The sequence below is a fragment of the Trichosurus vulpecula genome, chromosome X (genome assembly GCF_011100635.1).
Source record: "Trichosurus vulpecula isolate mTriVul1 chromosome X, mTriVul1.pri, whole genome shotgun sequence".
NCBI classification, from domain to species: domain Eukaryota; kingdom Metazoa; phylum Chordata; class Mammalia; order Diprotodontia; family Phalangeridae; genus Trichosurus; species Trichosurus vulpecula.
Genome location: NC_050582.1, coordinates 52,289,052 through 52,309,375, shown reverse-complemented (window position 1 = coordinate 52,309,375; position 20,324 = coordinate 52,289,052). Strand labels below are relative to the sequence as shown.

The 20,324-nt window shown below is 44.1% G+C and overlaps 1 protein-coding gene across 1 annotated transcript; it reads right to left on the bottom strand.

Moving 5' to 3' along the window:
* Positions 1-1,539: 1,539 nt before the first annotated feature.
* Positions 1,540-20,212, bottom strand: UPF3B (UPF3B regulator of nonsense mediated mRNA decay). The gene is made up of 10 exons (XM_036739964.1): positions 19,746-20,212; positions 17,745-17,851; positions 17,469-17,575; positions 12,478-12,576; positions 10,271-10,381; positions 8,036-8,079; positions 7,331-7,519; positions 4,854-5,014; positions 4,146-4,455; positions 1,540-2,554 (listed from the first exon to the last, which is right to left on the bottom strand). The coding sequence occupies exons 1-10, from the start codon at positions 20,133-20,135 to the stop codon at positions 2,408-2,410; spliced, it is 1,665 nt and encodes a 554-aa protein (XP_036595859.1). The 5' UTR covers positions 20,136-20,212; the 3' UTR covers positions 1,540-2,407.
* Positions 20,213-20,324: the final 112 nt, after the last annotated feature.

Sequence of the window (20,324 nt, the reverse complement as noted above, 5' to 3'; positions counted from 1 at the left end):
ATTTAACATGTCTAAAACAGAACTTATTTTCTTTTTCCCCCAAACCCTCCCTTTCTTCCAAATTTTCCTGGTACTGTTGAGGGTACCGCCATCCTCCTGATCTGCCAGGCTCAAAATCTAGGTGTTATTTTCAACTCCCAGGGAGCTCTCTCACCTCCCCCCACATCCAATATGCTGTCAAGTCTTATCATTTCTACCGTCACGACTTCTCTCCTACACTCCCCCTTCCTTCCTCTGACACTGCCACCACCCTGGCCCTTATTTCAGTCCTGCTGCTCAGTCGGCCCACTACAAGCCTGTTCCCACTGAAGTGGCCAGTGATCATCCTAAAGTGTAGGTCTGAGTCACATGTCACGCACACGAACACAGACACCCCCCCCATAAACTCCATTGCCTATCACCTCCAGGACCAAATAGAAAGTCCTCTGGCATTTAAAACCCTTCATAACCTGCTTCCCCCCTGACCTTTCCAGTCTTCTTACATCTTATACATCCCTGTGACACCCCCCCCCCCCACCAAATACATACTGTGATCCAGTGACATTGGCCTCTTTGCACAAGAAACTCCATCTCCCCACTGTGGGCATTTTCACTGGCTGTCTAAAATGCTCTTCCCTCATCTCTGCTTCCTGACTTCCCTAGCTAAAATCCCATCTTCTATAGGAAGACTTTCTTATCCTTCTTACCCCTACAGCCTTCTCTCCTTTGCTTATTTACAACTGATCCTACACAGATCTTGTTTGGACCTAGTTGTTTTCATGTTGTATCCTTTAGACTTCAAAGCTTCCTGAGGGCAAAGCTCCTTGTCTTTTGCTTTCTTTGTATCCCCCAGGCCTAGCACAAAGCCCAATTCCTAGAAGGTACTTAACATATGTAACAGTGGTCCTTCTCTCATCCTATCCAAACTGGGGCAGACCTGTCAGGACTCATAGGGAGTTGGGATCCAAGGTTTCAATGCTATAGGGAATTCTCAGGTGAGGAAATTCCCTCTACCATCACAGGTCAGTATCTTGTCTTCAATTTGTAACTTTAAAGTTGTTTTCCCAATTTAGAGGCTAGCTCTCTATTCACTAGGCCAGAGCAGGGAAACCTGTGTCCTTAAGGCCACATGTGGCCCTCTAGGTCCTCAAATGTGGCCCTTGGACTGAATCCCAACTTCACAGAACAAATCCCCTCTAGGTCCTTGAGTGTGGCCCTTTGACTGAATCCAAACTTCACAGAACAAATCCCCTTAATGAAAGGAGCTAGAAGGCCACATGTGGCCTGGAGGTCACAGGTTCCCCATCCCTGCACTAGGCCGTGTCACCTCTCTAATATAATCTCACCTAGCACTTTGTATTCCTTTTAAGCACTAATATTACAAATTAGAATAAGGGGCATGTTTATTTTTTCTAGATTCCAGACTTTTTCAGGGAAGGGGAAGGACTCTTTCCTGCTGTGTCTTTCCCAAGCTCTGGCACACAAAGTAGGGTAACTAAATTTTTTTTAACTAAACACTACTTTAAGCTTTGTACATGTATTTCAGAACAGCCTTCAGGGTTTGCTGTTTGGTCAGATCTTTATTGATATCTGTACAAAATAATGAAGACTGAAAGTTCCTATGATAAAAGGTGACCACAGATGGTAGTGACCATTGTGCCTGGGACAGGAAATGTGCTTATGCCATAAGGAGTAAGATGAAGCAATGATGGAAATGACACATTTTGGAGGGCTGAATTTTGCATAATTCTGTTTGGAATAAAAAGGCTCAAATAAGAAGAAATGCTTGAAATATTCTCATACGCTAACCTATATTCAAATAAAAGCCAGCGTTTCTGTCCGGAGGATGGAGACATTATTTGACTATGGTTGGCATGTCAACCAAAATGTCTGTTCGTAGCAAGTAGTATGATATCTTTCTCAGGGCCTAAAGTAATAGGATGTTTGCTGTTTCTAGCCAATTCCAATTCAGTAATTAATACCAATGACACAGTATGTCCAAGGTGAAGTCAGCCCCCCTTCAAAGGCAGCTCAATATGCCTCAAATGAAAGCATTCTCAGCTTTACTGACCAAAACCTTTCAATGTCAGCTACAGGCTTCCAACCTTTAGCACACAGATGTGCCATGATTAAGGCCACAGAAGACATTTCCACATCCAAGCAAACCTCAAATCAAGTAAACCTCAAATCATTTCCTCCTTATCTGAAAACCCTAAAATTAAATTCCAATAGCTGCATAGATAAGAATCACCTCAAATTTGGCCTCCTCAACAAAGATTTCCACTTTTGCCCCACCCCCATCATGCTCATCTGAAAGGTAGCCCCATCAGCACCTGGCCCCTTTGAGATTCTCTCTCTATTCCTTCTTTTGGAAGGCACTGTTAGACTGCTAAATTCCTGCTCTTTGGCTGTTTGCTAGCTGGGCTTATCATTCTTCTTCTTCCCTACTATTGTTCTCATTCTCTTGCTTTTTATCTGGAGCTGGCTCTGCAGATTTCAAAGGGCTGTCTTCATAGGGTCCCAGGCGATTCCGGCTCCGGGCACCTGGCTGGTAGAGTTGCATTGCTGGGCGGTCCTAAAGAGAAGCGTGAGACGCATTAGTGGGCTGCACTTGACCTGCAAGTTGCTTCTGGCCCTTTTCGTAGCTTTTTGAATGTCCTAAGCACCATATACTGTGTCAGTGGTAGTAAAACTTCAGTGGTACCAACAACCAGGATTGCAGACTTCCCAAAGGCCAAAATTTGAGTGCATGGTCCAATAGTCAACCTTGACTAGGATTTTGCTTGCAAAATCCAAAATGAAAGATCATTTTCATAGCACTACACTGCATTCCTAGCTACCCAAGACACACATACATGTACACATACACACGCTCCAAATCATCTGTCCAAATTTCAGGACCATCTGAAAATGAACTCAACCAACCTAAAATGTTTCAGTTCAGGAACCACACCCATCACCTACCTCTTTCCAGCTAGAATTAAAAAAAGACAAAAACAAAAACAAAACCTTTAGCAGGTAATTTCAGAGAAGGAAAAGACAAAATCAAATATATCTGTCAATGCAGATGACTCTTCTAAGAGCTCATTTTTAAGAATCATAAAAAAACCTATGAACTTTGCTTAGTGCTGACCTACCCTAAAGTTATGATCTCAGACCCTGTAACCCTATTAAAACACAACCAGCAAGATGAGAGGCCAACAACACAACACCCAGGTGAGAGGCTCTGTGCCCGCCGCATGCTGGAACTCAAGATTTGATAAAGTCATTTTGTATGAGTAATGTTTGATTCCTGACTTAATTTGATTCTTGGAAATTCTAATACAAATCATACAATCTGAGAGTTGGTAGGGGCCCCAGAGGCCATCCAGCTTAACCCTTACCTGAGAAGGTACTTTTACAACATATCTAACAAGAAAGCAATCAATCTCTACTTTAAGACCACCAGTGATGAGCAACTCACTACCTCCTGATGTAGCCCATTCCACAGCTTTAATTGTTATGAATTTTTCCCCCAACACAATGGCTAAATAGATCTTCTCCACCCCCACTGACTCTCCTTGTTCTGTCCTCTGAGGCCAGGCAGAAAGATTTTCCTTCTATACAGCAACCCTTCAAATATTTGAAAACAACTCTCATACTAGATCCCCCTCAAAGAGCCTCTTTCCATCGGACCAGCCCAAAGGCCGGGAGTTCTTGCATACCCTCTGCCCGAGTGATAGAACCAAAGTTAGCACAGGCAGCATCACTCCTTTGGGCCTAATTCCAAGCACACATTTCTGCAGTACTTTAAAATAGGAGGCTTCACAAAAGAAGGCCAGATGAGCTCCCTGCTTAGCGTTTCAAGGAGTTTGTGTTAGAAGATAACTTTGCTCTAAAAACCATCCACCAGAAGGCTCGGTGTCCAAGGTTTTTTAGTAGCCTTATTTTTAGGAAAATTTCACTCCCAAGATGGCTTTTCCTGTTTTAGATCTCTCCAACCTAACCTATCTTTCCTCGTCAACACAAGCTGTGGATAAGCTGTTTAAAGTGGCCATTGAGAAACTTAAGTTTCAAAAGAACAAGTAAAAAGCTAATAATCCTTTTTTAAAAGTTTCTAGTGTTTCTATAAAAAAAAACCACCAAACCACCTTATGAAAATAAACAAATTTAAAGAAAAGTAGCACCTTGTTTCTTATACGATCTCTTTTCGCTGCATCTTCTTTTCTGTCCTCTTTGGTCATTCTGTCTGAGTTGCCTATTAAATCTGTACCATCATGCCTCTTTCCTTTGTCCCTAAGTAGATCTCTTTCCTTTTTCATTTCTTCTTCTTTTCTTCTAAAGGTCTTCTCTTTCTCAAAGCGTTCCTTTTGCCTCCTTTTGTCTTCTTCCTGCCGCCTCAGTTTCTCCTTCTCTCGAAGTTGCCTCTCTCGTTCCTTGTCTCTTTCATAGTCCTTGTCCCTCTCCCTGTGGTCTTTGCCACCCTCATCTTCAGATCTGCATGGAAAACAAATCTGAGAATGAACCCTCAGCGTTCTGGGCATCACAAGCGGAAAGACACACTGTGCTTTCGACTTGGCTATCGAAATGAAGCTATGTAGGAAAAAAAGGCCACAAGAGCGTGCTGCAACTGGTCACATCTCATGACCCTGTGTTTGTTCAAGCTCCTCTGGAAAGCTGCCCTGAGACGCATGACAAGGAGCATTTTGGACCCTCCTCCCCACCATCTGATTAGAAATAGTAGCTGATCTTCATTCAGCGGCAAAGCCAGAACAGAGCAACCAATGCCATTAGCACCCTTGCATATAGGAGCCACTTAACTGTTTGTAGAATTCAACTCAACGCTGCAGAGACAAGTCTAAGGGAGACATGCTGGTGAGCCCTAGAATACTAACTTCTTGGCTTTTTCTTCTTTCGTCTCCCCATCAGAACGCTTGGCCGCGGCACTACTCTGCCCACTGGTTTTTTCCTCATTCAGATTCTCTTTGTCCAATCTCTTGGATTTTTCCCTTTTTTCCAATTCTTTTTCATCTCCTCTTTCTGGCTTCTTGAGCAGCTTGAAAAAGAACAAGTTTATTTTCATTTTGAGGGGTAGAGAGGGAGTGTTCCTTTAAAAAAAATCCCTAAAGAAAACTATACTCTGGCCCATCTAAGCCTTAGATCACTCACAGTGGCTCCCGTTTGGTTCCCCACTCTGAAAATGAAGTCAGGTGCACGCCATTTCCCAGGATAACAGATAGTGCACAGAGAAAAGTAAGTTACTAAGGAGGCGAGACCAGCGTCCACACGTCACCCACTCACTGAAATCAGGCAGTTCGCTCACTTTATACTGAGAGGATCACAACTCTTCAGTTTTAGAAAGGCCAATGCACAATTCCAAGCATGTTGTCCATAGCAAAGTAGCGTAGCTATTGCGGTTGGTGATGCTTTGTGGCAGAATACATCATGAACCTAAACATGCCGGATGGGTGGGTACTGCTGGGGTTTGGGTTGGGTTAACGCTCCGAGTGACAAATACCTCTGTCACTGAATGACCGATCCACCTTGAAGAAATAATTTTTGCTTGAGGCTTTTTGTTGTGATGTGTTGAATGGTTAGGAACCACCCAGCAGCTGGTTAATAAAGCCAAACGCCTCATATGGTACAAGGGAGCACTGCTGTTCCATCTCTGCTGAGCAGGAGTTGGATACTTAATGTTTACTTGTTAAAATAGAGGCTTCAAAACCACCACACAGGCAGGTGGGAGCACTAAGATTCCCAGTGTGCAAACAATACCCTTTCTCTGCCCCCAGTCACCACTAGAAAACCCTTCAAAATACTCCCCAAGTGACAGATAGCATCAAGAAGTATTCTTATGGAAAACATAAGAATTCCCAAGTCTTAGGACGAAGGCTTCATGCAGCGCTACGTCACTGAGCGAAGGGCATAATAGCACAGCACACACTGAAGCAGGAGCTAATTAAGCGGAAACAAACAAGTTCCCTGCAAAGAGCTAAGGTCCAATCTGAACAGCACGGACAGGGAAAGCATCATCCTAGGTGGGTTATCATACTGCTGGTCCATAGTGTATGGTCTTCTTAGCTCTCCAATAAGCATCTTCTTAGGAGAGGCGTTGATGGCGCATTAGGAGAAGCCAAAACACTCAGTACTCTTAATAGGAATGCAAATAAATGTGTCTCCTGCTTGTGAGTAGCTGCCTTGTTGGAAAGAGGTGGGAAAAGCGCAAGTCATGGCTGAGGTGGCAGGCACAGGGTGTGTATGAGAGACCCCCATGAATGAGCTGCAGGGGGTGCCTAGTGACTGAGGGGACTCTAGCATCAAGAAAAGCAAATGGGGGTGGGGTGGGGCAAGGGGAGGACAGTAATACCAAGGCCTGTGAGTAGAGTAGGGACTGCTTCCTACTTGGGGGCAAACTGTCCCTCTCTTCCCAAAATGTCAGGGAACAAATACTCCATGAAGTTTGGCAGAGCAAAAGCTTCCTCAAACCCCGATCCAGAGTGGGAGCTAGCAGGGCCTAGCTCTAGTTTCTTCCTTGAGGAGAGATCTGGAGCATGTGTGATTGGGAGCTGCTTGCTGGCTGGCTACTGAGTCCTGTGCACAGTGAGGATGGAGGAAACAGGGGTAAAAGAGGGAGCAGAATACCATGCAGGCCCATCACCCTCAGTGGCCCCTAGGCAACCGGGTTAGCCTGCAGACAGTGGAGGCAGAGCGAAAAGGGAAGAGGGAGAGGGAATCTACCAGCTCCTCTTCCTCAACAAGTTATGGTTATGCAGCAAAGAGAAGTCAGTGGGCCTGTGGCTTGTCACTTCAGCACCCCCACCTCACCCCTAGGACTTAGAGGAGGGTGTTTCCACTGCTAACCCTAGCACCCAAAATACTTGGTAAGACCTGGTCACATGACAAAGTACCAGGTTCTCAGTGTTCGGCTGGGCCTCTTTGGTGATTTGCAGTTTCTAACCTGTGTACCAGAAGACAGTGGGAAACACACAGACAAGCCAACCTGATTGAGTGTCAGTGTGAAGGAAAACATGGAGGAAGTTCTACCACCCTCTAGCCAACCGGAAGGCCTTATTTACCAAGAAAAGGAAATGAGTAGAAATCCAATAATGGAACATGTTAAATGGCAAAAATGAACCAAAAAAAAGGACAAAATTTGTAATGACAAATTAAATGGTATGAGAGGTGCTGATTAATGCTCTCAAGGGCTGCCCACTTCTCAAAGTAAAAGGATAGTGTTGGAGGAAAAAAGGTTGCTTTATTGGTTTGCCACAAGAAACTTTATTTCATCTACACCGACACTCAATACACGGACACTCCATACATGTTTCGGGAAGTTGTTCCATGCGACTTTTCTGCAACATGGATTTCATACCTTAATCTTTGGTTCATCCTTTGATCTATCCCTCTCTTTTTCTGGACCTCTTTCAATCTTCTTTATCTTGTCTGTATCCTTTCTTTTTCTTCTCTCTTCTTCCTTCCATTTTCTCCTTTCTTCTTCTCTTTGCCTTTTTCTCTCGATCTCTCTCCGCCGTCTCTCTTCTCTCTTTTCTTCTCTCATCCTCTGCAAACAGATAGAGGATTCAAAGCCTTTTAAACAAGATGGTCACCACCAAAAAGCCTCAAACAGTCGCAAAGCATGCTGGGTATCCTACATCTAGCAAAGGCAGCGTCCCTACTCAATCCTATCCACAAAGTCCAACCTGGCCTTCCTACAGAAAGGAGAGGTGGTCCAGCTAGGCGAAATCTCTGGCAGTTGATTATAAATGCCTTTCCAATGGCTTTCAAGAAGACAAAGGGCAGCCAGAGAACCAGCCATACAAAAATAGCTGTTTGCATCTGAAGGGTACTTTAAGGTTTACAAAGCACTTCATATCCATTTCTGCATTGGATTTCTCCTTATCTCCACTATCAAAGTCAAGGAGAAGGGCCTAGTCAGAAGACAGTAGGACTAGACTCTCTCTACTCCAGGGCCCAAGTGGCTAGGAACAACCACATGCATACATGGGAAGGCCCCTCCCCTCTTCCAGTGTAAATGAGTTTAAATTTAGTAAGATAACCACATTATTACATTTCTTACCTGTTTATTTTTCAAGAAGTTCAAAAGAGGAGTTGTCTTCTTGGCTACATAAATATAAGGGGGAAAAATCCAGTGTCAATTATACACCTAGAAAGAACTTTCTTCTGACCTCCAGGGCCAGGAAAATTATGGATTTAAAGGAAAATTTCTAACATATCAGAAGAAAGTTAGTAGTAAAAACAATTCCTACATTTGTCTAGCACCTCGTAGCTCGTTAAGAGCTCTTATACAGAGGATCTTGGCTCTGGCTTTTCAAAAGGAGATGTGGTATTTATTTAAGGTCAGGGGCATTTTCCTGGGGTGAAAGCTGCCTCTTCAGCAACAGCCATATAAAGTGAATGAAGCCAGCTAACCTTAAAGAAGGAATTCAGTTATACCTGGACTTTTAAGGCAAATGCTTTTGGTTTTATGACAAGGCCAAAGAAAAAGAAACGATTCGTTATAAGGCTTTTATTTCCCACCAATCAACTGGCAAATGTTTATTAAGTGCCTTCTGTGTGCCAGGCCTTGTGCTAAATGCTGGAGATACAAAGAAAAGCAAAAAACAGCCTTTGAGCTCAAGGAGCTCATGTCTGATTGTTGAGGGGAGTTGGGGAGGGAGAGAACAAAGGGAGAGGGAAAACCAGCAGCTATAGGCAGATAAAAAATAAACACAAGGTAATTAATTTGGCGGGAGAGGACAGTGAGGAAGATAGGAAAGGCTTCATGTAGATAAGCCTGGCGCTGAGCTGGGAAGCAAATTAAATCCCAAAAGGCCAAAGTAAGGGAGTACATTCTAGGCACAGGGCACACCTTGTGCAAAGGTGTGGAGATGGGAGATGGAAGTGTCATATGCAAGAAACCAAGGAAAGGCTAGCCTGGCTGGAATGCAAGTGTAAAGCAAAGCTAGGCTGGTTTTGCAAGCCAAACAGATGAGTTTAGATTCCGGCTTAAGGATAAAAGGGAACCACTGGAGTTTACTGAATGGGGGAGTTATATAGTCAGACCTGGGCTTCAGGAAAATCATTTTGGCAGCTGAGAGAGGTATTGGACGGGAGAGAGACTTGAAGAAGGAACATCAAGTAGGAAGCTACCACAATTGCCCAAGTGAGAAGGAATGAGGGCCTGAACAAGGTTGACGGCTATGGGAGTGGAGAGAAAGGGACAGATTAGAGATATGTCATAGAGGTAGAAACGACAACACTTGGTAACTGACTGGATGGGATGTGAGGGGGTGTGAGTCATCCAGGAGGCCACAGATTGTGAACCTAGGTAACTGGAAATATGTTTGTCTCTCCAACAGAATTAGTTCTATGTTGGACATGTTGAGTTTGAGATGCTACAAGAGCCTTCAGTTTGAAATGGTCCATGGGCAGTTGGTGATGTAGGATTGTCATTTGAGGGAGAAGACAGGTCTGGATAAATGGAACTGGGAGCCATCTGCATAGATGATCATTAAACCTGTGGAAGCTGATGAAATCGCCAAGGTCAACAGCATTCATGGAGAAGAGAATAGGGCCTGGCACGGAGGCTTATGTATAATATTTTAGCTAGAAATACTCATTTGTAAGTAGTAGAAAACACCAAAATATCTTCAAAAACTTACCAGAAATTCAAAGGTCCTAAAACTTACAATTCTTAAACCTCTATACCCCAAGAAGATAAAAAACACAAAGGCCCCATAATATACAAAGGTTTTCATAGCAGCTCTTTTTGTGACAGCAAAAAACTGGAAACAAAGTAGGTGCCCATTGATTGGAGAACAGCTGAGAACCGGCTGAACAAAGTGTGATCTATGAATACAATGGAATGTTATTCCACTAAAAGAAATAACAAATATGAGGAATACAGAGAAACATAGGAAGACTTGTATGAACTGAGGAAGAGTGAAGAGAGAACAAAGTAAGACAATGACCACAATCATGTACACGAACCTTGGGTGATCGGGATAATGAATCTTAGTCCCAAGAGAGGAGACTTTAGGGTAGGGAGGTAGATGATTATGGGCATATAATGCCACATACACTGTCAAACGTGCTTTGTTTAACTTATCCAAAGGTGACTGACAGAAAAAATGAAGGTCACTGATAACACTGATTTCAAAGATCCACTCCCAAGGTTTGCACTTACCCTTTGTTTAGAGACCAGCGATGTGTTCATAATGAACAATATTGTAAAATTTAATAAACATCATGACCCTTTAAAGAGGCACACATTACCTTAGGAGCGTTCTCTCTGCCCTCCCTCCCCCCTTACCTATCAGCTCTTTATTTCTTGCTTCTATTTCTTCTAACAGAGTCTCTGGAGTGGATGTCAGTTTCTCTTCCTCTGCACAATAACTCTCCAGAAATTTCTTGTACTCAGGGTCTAAATATGGAATTGAGGAAGTAAGTGTGGTGGCCTTTTGGTGACAGACAGCATACAAGTCCGTCAGAGACACTCCCTCGCTACTCTATGCAAACCCCACTCTGGATCCCCCAAAGGAGAGGACAAAGAAAAGACCATCTGAGATTTTATTACTTTGGCTCTTCAATAAGTGGACAACAGTGGGGAGAACTTGCTCCACCCAACCCCCAACGCTTTGTTTAAAAGCTGCAGCCCCAGCCACCCTGAGTCACACTTGCAAGAGGCTTCACCATGATGGTATCTGCACACAACAGAACTACCAGAATGCCTTTCCTGGCATACCTCTCTTTAACTGTTAGAGTGTAACCTCCTTAAGGGCTCTTTTTGTAACCCCAGGGCTTAGCATAGTGGCTGGCCCATAGTGAACACTTCACAAATGTTTATTGATTGACTGAAACAAACTCCATATATGAAAATCCTGATTTGCACAAATAAAATTTGGGCCAATAAACGCTCTACCCAAACTGGATCCAAACATGAGTCTATTAAATAGGAAGCTTCTCTAGGGCACCAAGGTTTGACTATAATCTATTTATTTTTGTATTTTTTCTTCAGGCAAACATGAAATGCACCTATATTGTCCCCGTGAAGATGCTGCTCACCCTACGTCAGGGAGATCTAATAAGTTCCCAAACATGGCATTTGAGATGACAAAGATCATTCAAGTTCTTCCCAGGGTACTTGTTGGCAAAAGGCCAAACCCTGTGGCTCATAGGATTCTGAGCTAGATGGAAGTCACCTAACACCTACTCCCATTTTATCCCCATTTTACAGAGGAGAAAGCTGAGCTCCACAAACGTCAAGTGGCTTGCCCAAGGCCAAGAAGTGGGAGAAGGATCACAGATCTAGAGTTGCCAGAGAGTGGCAAAGTGGTTAAAAGGGCAGGACTTGGCATCAGGAAAATCTGAGTTCAAATCCAGACTCAAACATATTAGCTGTGTGATCCTGGGCAGATCACGCAAGCTCTCAGCCTTCCTTTTCCCATCTGTAAAATCGGAGTGATAATAATAGCCCTTCCCTCCAAGGGTTATTATGAAAACAAAGGAAATAACATGGCATGCTGCCAACCTTAAAACACCATCTAAATGCTAGTTATTATTACCCCGCCCAACCTTTGTTTTTCAGAGGAGGAAACTATTTGGAATGCAAGGTGGGATGGATGTGACCTGATCCAAGGTCAATGCATCTGAATTCATGATATAATAAACTAGCTATGTGCTCTTACATTTACACTGCGTTTTCCTTATAAAATACCAACTATGGTTGCTCCGGGTGGCTTTGAAAAAGGTCTGGTGAACATGAGAGCCAGGTCTATTGCTGGGGGAGCTTGAGGAGGAGCTGCTGGCAGGGGCATCTCCTCATTTCAGAGGTTGACCAAAGACCTCTCAAACCTCACAAGCTTGGGTATATTCAAGTGGGAGCTATGAACACCTATTATGGCATGTCTATTGATTTGAGCTGATGGGTCCAGACCTTTATCAACATTCATGTAAAACACATGTACAACTGATTCTGAGTCATGCCAAATAAAACCAAAAGAAAGACTGCAACTTGACTAGGGTGTTTGTCCTCTACAGACTGCAATGACCAAACCTGTCTCAGATTTTGCATTTGTGAGGGTAACAGAAATGAAAACCAAAGCCATTTCTGTTAAATGGCTACAAGTGACCTTAGAGACCAACCAGTTCAACCCCCTTATTTTAGAGAGGAGGAAATTGAGACTCGGTCAAACAGTGGCTTCTGCTTTGGTGCATTTGAGGTATCTTCATCTTAGAAACAAAAGCTCTCATCATCATCAAAAGCAGCAACAGAAATATAGGGTGCATTGTACTAACTACACTACACTCCCCAGAGGATATAAATAAAATTCAGTTAGCTAGAGAAAATCAACATTATTTATCAGAAATCTAACTTCCCTCTAAAGATTAACCACCTAACATCCCAATCACCACCATTGAATTATATCTTATCAACTTCACCTTTTGCAAAAAAAAAAAATTCAAGTTCTTCACCCCCCCCCAACTCTGACCCCATATACCGCCATGGTGGTATCGTACCATCCTCAATAGTCCCAGTTTTGGCATCTTTCTTCTTGTTCTTCTTTTTTGCTGACTTTTGGAAAGGAGCGAATTCCACTATAGCAGGGTACTCCTGACCTGTTTGGAAAGACAACACAATAACCCCCCCGCCCCCAACAATTGCTTGTATATATTTTTATGGTTCTCATGGGTTCCCTGAACGCTGCTACAAAAACAAGAGATAGGTAGCGGTGCATCCTCAGTTCTGGTTTTACACAAGGAACTTAGGCTGTGAGAGATGGTCACATGGCAATACAGGCTTTTACAAAGGCAGTGCCTTCAAATTACATGCCAGAGATTCAAGCTGTTCCTTTATGGGAGTCCTACTAGGTGGCTCAGATTTCGAGCTGCAAAGAACTTGAAAGGTGGTCTACTCTGCCTCCCCATCCCCATTTCTCCAGGCTCAAAGAAGGTAAGTGACTTGCCCAGAGTCATAAGGGAGTAAGTAGCAAGCTAGGACCTCTGATAATGAATCAAGCCTCTTTTTACTATAGCAGGCTGCCTTCCCCAAGAAGGTTCTCACCTCTCACCATCAAGAGAAACACTATGACCTAGGTTACAAAAAGCTCAACTATCATGAGAAAAAACAACTTAAAAAAGGAACGAAGATGTTTTTATAGGTTGAATTCCAGTCATCTTAAAAAAAACAAACAAAAAGAAAAAACCTCTTTCAAAAGTTCATTTAAAAACATTTATCTTTTTAAAAAAGACTATGGAAAGGACCCTTCAGCCTTGGAGGGATAACACAGAGGGGACTGATGTATTTAAGGCTGGATATTGTTGTTGCTGAGTGGTTTCAGTTGCATCCAATTCTTTGTGACCCCCATCTGGGGTTTTCTTGACAAAGATCCTGGAGAGGGTTTGCCATTTCTTTCTCCAGCTCATTTTATGGATGAGGAAACTAAGGCAAATGAGGTTAAGTGACTTGCCCAGAGTCATACAGCTAGTAAGTGTCCAAGGCCAGATTTGAGCTCAGGAAGATGAGCCTTCCTGACTCCAGGCCCAGCGCTCTATCCACTGCAGCACCATCCAGCTGCCCATAAAAAAAGTGGGGTTGGGGAAAGGGCTATAGAAAGGGCCCTTCAGCCCTAGAGGGGATAACATGTAGGGGAGCCACGTATTCGAGGCTCTGCAATAATACAGTCTAGCAATGTGAACAGATTGTAGCTAGAAAGCAGACCTCAGAATAAAAACAACATAGACTCAAGTCCTACCCCTAACGTATACTGGCTATGTGACCTTGAGCAAGTCACATGCCTCTCAGTGCCCCTAAAGTACAAGTTGCAAAATAGGTGCCAAAAGAAAGTTTCCTCATTGAAAGTTCTCTATTCACAGATTTACTGAAAAGAAATGCAATTCCTCATCTACTTGGAAGACAGCAGAAAGTCAGGAAGTTAAAAAAAATCTTATGTACTTTCCTCCTTAGAGGTCCCCTCATGCCCCCATTGTATGATTCAGTTCATTTTTTTTTAAATTAACTTCTATAGGCAAGGTATAAAATTATGAACATTGGTCCCTGCCGATAGAGAATAGCAGGGGAGATACAACCTATAAACACCTAAAAGGAAAATACAAGGTGGAATGGGATCACTGCCACCAGAGGCAAATGTCAAGAAACTTCAGAGGGGGAAGAACAGCATCCTGTTGAGGAAAAAGCACTGGAGTTGGAGTAAGAAGACCCAAGTTCAAACCCCCGGCTCTGCTATGTGTGTGACCTTGGGCAAGTCACTTCCTGGAGTTGTTTGCACATCTGAAAAATGAAGGGGTTAGACTAAATTAAGGTCTATATCTACAATGCTATGAGAAATGGTTTCCATATGGATTATGGGAATCCCACAAATCCAACAATTTTTATTATCCGATTTCCAAACCCACCATCCTTAGAACGGGAAAGCTACAGGTAAGAGCAGAAAGTACCAGCTGACAAGAAGGGAGGAGACAAGCATAAGTGGAACCACAGTGTTCAGCCCCATTCAACAAAGGCCCTGAGGGCACCAGTGTTATCATAGGCACAGAAGGAATTACAGAACCATGAATCATAATTATGACCCAAAGACATCTGCTAAAAAGTTGTAAACTATTCAGTTACAGAAGGTAAGCAAGCATTTTACAAAGATTTACAACTAAAAAATGTTTTGTTTTGAAGTCATGCTTCTTACAGAAGGGCCATCCAGACTAAATTATTCTCCAAGAACTCCCGGATGTTCTGTGTAATTCCACCCTGCATGTGGACATTGCTTTCTCCTTTTCAAATCATGTGACATGAATGTCATTAGCCCCAAAACAAGCCCACTACAGGTATTATCAGGATATAGAGGTTAATGATTTGGGGGGGGGGGAGAGAGAGAACAAAAGTCTCTTTCAGAATATTGAACTACTAAAGAAAGATGCCAAAGAGAAATCCTCCAAATTTCTTGGTGGTAGCTAGAAAGCAAGCCTCAGAATAAAAACATTTCATTTTTTTCCCTGTATCTAATGGACAATTGTATTAAGCTGTATACTTTAATGAGACAGATTCTGAATCAGCATCATTAAAAATTCAAAGAGACAAGTAGTTCATTTTTTATTTTTTTCTGACACATAGCAAAAACAAAATTCAAAATTATGTCTAAGAATACTGAAGTAGCAAATTGATAAAAAGCTATCCTGATCTTTTCTAATTTGTTTTCCTTGAGACAGAGGAATGCTAAGACTTTTCTGACTTTTAGGAGAGGCTACAGCCTTCTTTGAAGAGCCATTTCACATTTGCTCAGACACCTCTACCAATAGGAACACACTACTTACCAAGGCAGGCTGTAGGTTTTTTGTTACATAGCAAGAGAAAAAGATAAGCTCTTTCTTATATTCAAATGGAACGCCCTTTACTATGTTGGTTCAACTACTGTTGGCATATTCTCTGAAAAGGATCTGCTCGTAAGTTGTTAAACTGTCTATGCCCTTGGACCCAGGTGATACTACCGGGTCTATACCCAAAGAGGCCAACATTGGAAGAAAAGGACTTATATGCACAAAAATATTTATAGAAGCTCTTTTTGTGGTGGCAAAGAACGAAGTGGGTGTCCATCAAATGAGGAGAATGGCGGAATAAATTCTAGTACATGAATGTGACGTAATAGAATTTCTCAGGACAAAATGATGAATATGATGGATTCAAAGAAACCTGGGAGGAGTAGGATGAACTGATGAAGAGCAGAGTAAACAGATTCAGGAGAGTGCTGTTCAAAATGACCACAGTTTAATCAAGGCAGCCATCAATCCCATCTCCAGGAAGACTGATGAGGAAATCTTCCTTTCTACCTCTTAGAGATTTGATGGAGTAGTGGTATAGGCATACATTTTCAGATATGGCCAATGTGCTCATTTGTTTGGTCTGACTATACTTGTTACAAGGGAAGGGGGCGGTAGTGATAGTTGTCCAAAATGGAAGAAAGAAAGAAAGGGAGCTGTCAACAAAACATTTAAAAATACACAGAAAGGAGTTTGTCCAGGGACATGAAAGTGGGGTAGCTTCATATACACCCCTCTGTTTTTTACTCTCTTACCATCTCTCATATATACCCCTCTTCTCCGTTCTCCTTTATAGGCTGAACTGTTCATATTTGTTCATGTTCATAGTAAAGACAATTTTTAAGATGTCAATGTCATGATGTAAAACAAAAAGCAGCAATAACATTTATTTTGTAAGAAGGGTTTCATCTTACTACAGTTGGAGTAATACCAAAACCTGAAAGCCCCCACCCATAGCCCGTTTTTACCTATGGTTGTACAGACAAAAGCAGAGTGATAATCGGTGGATTACCTGTGGATTACTTGAGTTTCAGAGCATATTGGTAGGAGAATTTTTCACTCACTTGGGAAGAAATGGTCCCATCAGGGAAGACATTTACAACATTATTTTAGAATACCACTGGCTTAAAAGGTTCGAGCTCCATTGAGGCAATAACAAAGAGGGAATATCTGAAACCTGTATGTACCTTTACACTGAACACAAAACAACATAGCTGCCAACATCATTCAAGCATTCAAAACAAAGCATCATTCAGGCCAGAGCTGGCAACAATTCCTATCAGATGGGCAGTGAACAATGAGGAATTCTTCCATTTTACTAACCTGTGAAGACAGCAGAAAACCCTAGAATGTTAAGGCTGGAAGGGAAAAACAATATGGCACAGGGAAAAGAGCAATGGATTGGGAATGAGAGGACCTGGATGGACATACTACCTTGGACACCTAATAACCTTGGTGACTTTGGGCAAGTCCCCTAACTTCACTGGACTGTATAAACAAAGGGGCTGGGCTCAGTGGCCTCTAAGGTTCCTTCCAGTTCCAGATCTAGGAAGGATTTGGAAGCCAGGAGAAGAGATGCAACTTCCCTCGCTAGTGGGAGAATCAAGCCATCTCCTTGTCTCTTAAGTACCAGGCTCTTTTTAGCTAGCACATAGTAGGTACTTAATATAAATGGTTGTTGATTGGTTTATTGCTAAGAGGTTAATAAGAAATCTGGAGGGCTGTTAAAGTGTTATACTTTCAGGTATGATTAGTAAGGTCAAATGTTTAAAAAAAAAGTCCAGGACTTATGACTTTGGCTTGTGGGAACCCCTTCTAGCTAGGCAGACTAACCTGTGTGTAACTTAGAGCTTTCTAAGTGTTAAGAGAGTTGTCTCAGGCTTTGAGAGCTCATACAAGTCGAGCAGGGTCACCTAGTTAGTATCAGAGGCAGAATGTAAGCCCAAATCTTCCTCATTCCAAATCTAGCATTCCACCCACTTGTGCCGCCTCTGATATCAAGGCATTATACTTATTTGCAAGGACATCTTAAGGTTAGTGTCTGAGTAAAAATGGTGCTGTTATTGTAATCACACACAAGAGCTTTGAAGATCTGAGAGGGCGGTATGGACACAGGGTACACCATGTTTCTAAGGCAAACAGACATATCAAAGGCCCTCTTTTCATTAGTTGCCAGGACTCACCTTTATGATCAACGAAAACATAACCATCAAAGCGATCCCTGAACAAAACAATGTCCTCCTGGTTTTTAAAGTTGATGTATGCTCTAGAAAACATATGAGGATACAAACTGCAGAAAGAAAGAACAAAATGTAAATTGCTTGAAGGGGCTTTGCTGAGTTGCAAATATACACATTAGTTCTATATGGAGATAGGCCCCAAAATGTAATAAGAAGCATTAGCAAGACAAACACTGATGAAGCCTTAAAAACAACCAAAAGAATTAATTTTTTTTTTACCTAGAATCATTTGCAAAGAACTCAAAATAATCATGTTCAGGCAGAGGTTGAAGGTGTTCTTCAAGCTGTTCCTTGGTCAAAGTAGGAGGCAACCTCCGAATGATCACCTTGACATGAGAAGGGAAAAAAATGAACAACTGCCTTAGTTCCCCATCCCCTGATGGCCAAGTTAGGCCTGGTTTTTGCTCAGCCCAGTGATTTCACTTCTTGAGGCATCTTTCAACCTGTTTCTTGCTGATACAAAAAGGCAAGTAACTTGCATCAATGTTGCCTTAACAGTTAAGGCAATGTGAAGCTTTATCTAAGTTTCAGGAGCTAGGGTTATATGTCGCGGGCAGGAATTTTCCTTCTCTGTCTGCAGCACTTTGTATATCATATCTCAGTACTGATATTCCAAGTTCAAGTTTATTTTAAAATATGCATTCACTTAGGCTATTGCAGACTGATCCTACTTACTTATTGGTAAGGTTTATTTTTAATAGCATTTGCTTATATTTTTAGATAGCATTTTATGATTACAAAAAAACTTTTATATCCCTATATTGGGAGAAAGGGGAATTCAAACACCATTATGCCCACTTTACAGGTGAGGTAACTCAGAGGCTTATTCAGACATGGATCATTAGGGCTGGAAAGGGATTATTAACCTGGGTCCAACTTCCTTATCTTATAACTGAACAACAGACTGAGACTCAGATTTGGCCTAAAGACATAACTAGTGATTAAAGATTAAATCCAGTTCTCCTAATTCCTAGTCCAGTGTATAGTGGAAGACTTCATGGTAGGTAAACTGGCAGGATCACTGAATTTGGCCCAATTCAGTCACTTTCAACTTGTGGGACCTTGGCCAAGTCTCTTCCTTTCTCTGGGTCTCAGTTTCCTCGGCTGCAAATGAGGAGACTGGACTAAGTGACTTCATTTTACAGGCTTTGGGAGATTTTGACCTACCCTAGGTAACAGCTAGTCAGTATCAGAGGTCTGCCCAAGCCCAGCACAAAGTCCACCATTTATTTTTCTTTTAAAATACAGGAACACAGAAGCAGCCAGCTGCTACCCGGGGCTTTCGGGTGTGTCCAGTAAAGCTTACAATAAGAATCCATTCCCCAACCCAAGTGCTCTGCAGCGCTCACAACCCCAGATTGATCGGCAAAACCACCCGTGCCCTCTCCACCATCTCCACCCTGCAAGTCAAAGCCAGCTCTGCGCATGTGAACGGCAGATTTCCGAAGGGGAGGGGGTCGATAGCCCAAGGTGGGGGCCCATCCCTAATGGGTGAGATCAGGTATTTCCCGGGAGGGGGGGAGAAAGGAAGGTGGGAAGGGTCCTCCCCATCTCCCTCTTCCCCCTCCCCTCCTCCATTCCCTCTCTCCTCAATCCCCTCCTTCCTCCTCCCCTCTCTGCCCCGCCCTCCAAATCCTCAGCTTTCCCCTCTCTGCCCTCCCCATCCCTCCTCCCTACCCTACCTGCTCCCCTCTCCACCCTCATCGCCCCCCTTCCCTTCTCCCTCCCACTGCTCCCCTTTGCGTGCCCCGCCCTCATCGATCCTCATCCCTCCTCTGCCTTTTCCGTCCCTTCCCCCACCATCCCCGCCCCCTCCACCTCCCCGAACCCTTCCCCCACCCTACCTGTTCCCTCCTCCCTTTCACTGCTCCCCTTTCCGCCCTTCCCCCACCCCCTTGCTCCCTCCTTTCCCCCCTCCCCCCTTTCCACTGCTCCTGGCCCTTTCGGCTCTCTCCACCCTAATGGGCACCACCCCAAGCTTGCCTCTCTTGCAGTCGCAGTCTCCCACCTCCCTTCCCCCCCTCCGCTCTCTGCTGCCCCATTAACTCTTTCATTGCCTCCCCTCCCCCAACACAAATCGTGCCCGGCGTTGGATCGCTGGCAGCCCGAGCCTTTCGGGGGTCCTGGGACGGGAGGGGGGGGAAGGGGGAAGGAGGGGGCAGGCGCGGCCCCTGGTCTGGCGGCTCCTTCAGCGAAGGAACCTGTACGTGCCACCCGCACCTTGCTCAGCATCTCCTTCTTCTCTTTGAATCGATCCGCCTTTCTCTCCTGGGTCTTGGCGCTGTCCGCCGGGCCGCCGCCGCCGAAGCTTGCGCTCGCTGCTGCCGGAGAGGACGCTGGAGCTGGAACTGGAGCTGGGGGTGGGGCTGGGGCCGGGGTTGGAGCTGGGGCTGGGGCCGGGGCTGGGGCTGAGGCTGGGGCTGGGGCCGGGGCCGGGGCCGGGGCTGGGGCAGAGGCTGCAGTTACCGCCGCCGCCGCTGCAGTGACTGCTGCTGTGGTGACCGCCGCCGCCGCTGTCTCTGCTGCTGCTGCTGTCGCTGCTGCAGACGAGACTGAAAACGAGGGCGGCCGCTTCTCCTTGGGCCTCGCTTTCTCCTTATCCTCTTTCATGGCCCAGCCTATACCCAAGGCAGCGTCAGGATGTCATCACCATAAACCCGCCCCACCCCAAGCTTGCAGCCCCTCCCCTTAAATCCTCTAGGCCCAACCCGCAATAGTGGCGCAGTGACTATGATCGCGCGAGACTGCTCGGTCCCCTCTGCCACCGCGCCCCCCAGCCCGCGCCACCTCCCGTCGAAT

Coding starts and splice junctions, on each gene's coding strand:
- UPF3B (XM_036739964.1), bottom strand. CDS start 20,135: ATGAAAGAGGATAAGGAGAAAGCGAGGCCCAAGGAGAAGCGGCCGCCC. Junction 17,852..19,745: donor AGAAGGAGATGCTGAGCAAG/GTGCGGGTGGCA, acceptor TCTCATGTCAAG/GTGATCATTCGGAGGTTGCC. Junction 8,080..10,270: donor AAGAAATAAAGAGCTGATAG/GTAAGGGGGGAG, acceptor ATATTTATGTAG/CCAAGAAGACAACTCCTCTT.